At 61.2% G+C, this 1,280-nt stretch overlaps 1 protein-coding gene across 1 annotated transcript in view; it reads left to right on the top strand.

Annotated features, from left to right (window-relative positions):
• LOC101663122 (keratin, type II cytoskeletal 1b-like) overlaps positions 1 to 747 on the top strand; it is a 12,608-nt gene extending 11,861 nt beyond the window's left edge. The window contains exon 9 of the mRNA XM_030884745.1: positions 470 to 747. Within this exon, the coding sequence (XP_030740605.1) occupies positions 470 to 747 (278 nt within the window). The remainder of the gene's footprint in view (positions 1 to 469) is intronic.
• The last annotated feature ends 533 nt before the right edge of the window (positions 748 to 1,280 follow it).

The following is a 1,280-nucleotide window of genomic DNA, read 5'->3' on the forward strand; positions in this document are numbered from 1 at the left end:
CCCCCCAACCATAAAATTATTTTCGTTGCTATTTCATAACTGTACTTTTGCTACTGTTATGAACCAGGCCACCCCTGTGAAAAAGTGGTTTGACACCCCCCCCCAAGGGGTCGAGACCCACAGGTTGAGAACTGCTATATAAGCTGTAAGCTGTACTGCTCACCCCCCCTCCTCCCAGGAGCCTCTGGGTGGGCTCAAACTGCCTGCCAGGTGGCTAGCAGCCCCGTGGGTAATGGCTTTGGCCACCAAGACTCGCCAGGACCTACCCACCAGCCCTGCAAACGTGCTCGGGGAAAGGGAGCCTGTGAGCCTCTGCTGTATCAAGCCTCTATTTTTGCCAAGAGGAACTCTTCACCTGCCCAGTGGGTTCCTTTGCAAGCCCGGTGCTGTGGATAGTTGAGGTCGGGGAGGGCAGTGTCTGGGTCCCGCCCAGGCCCTCTGACGCTCCTTGGTGGCCCTCTTCCCGCAGCGGTGCAGAGGAGCCAGGTGTCTGCCGGCGGCGGCGGCGGCGGCGGGGGCAGCGGTCCTGGCGGCTATGGTGGCGGCGGGGGCAGTGGCAGTGGCAGTGGCGGCGGTGGCTCCCAAGGGGGCTCCCGAGGGACCAGCAGCGGCACGAGCTACAGCTACGGAGCAAGCAGCGAAAGCAGCCACCAGTACGGACGGTGGAGCGGCAGTGGCGGCGGCTCCTCCCGCGTGCAGATCATCCAAACCTCCACCAACTCCACCCACAGGCACGTCGTGGAGTAGTGACCACCGCTCTGCCACGGTCCCCTCTCAGACGCTCCGTCCACTGAGTGGCTCTCTCCGGTCTGCTTGTCCCCAACCCTTCCCTGCCCCCCTCACAACGGCCCTTTCCCGATGCCTCTTGTCTGTTGTGCTAATAAATTCAGCTCCAGGTGACCAATAAGGCCAGCAGCAGATGGGTGTTTGGAGGGCCCGGCTTGCAGTCCCAGCACCGGTCAGGCATGGCCTCCGTGGGCTCAGCAGTGTAGCCAGGAGCCTGTGGCACACTCCCTCACCCCCACACCTCTCCTCCTGCGGGCGGGTTGCTCTGAAAACAATAATCCGTGCCTTCCCAAACCAATCCCACCCACTGCCCCCCTCCCCTGCAGCCTATTCTGACTCATAGCAACTCTATAGGACAGAACGGAGCTGCCCCTAGTCTCCGGGGCTATACATCTTTATGGAAGCAGGCTGCCACGTCCTTCTTTTGTGGAGTGGTGGGGGCACATCAACTGCCCACCTTTTCATTAGCAGCCCAGGGCTTTAATCACTGTGCC

Source organism: Echinops telfairi, unplaced genomic scaffold (assembly GCF_000313985.2).
Source record: "Echinops telfairi isolate 266 unplaced genomic scaffold, ASM31398v2 ScPeMD7_12;HRSCAF=54, whole genome shotgun sequence".
Classification (NCBI taxonomy): domain Eukaryota; kingdom Metazoa; phylum Chordata; class Mammalia; order Afrosoricida; family Tenrecidae; genus Echinops; species Echinops telfairi.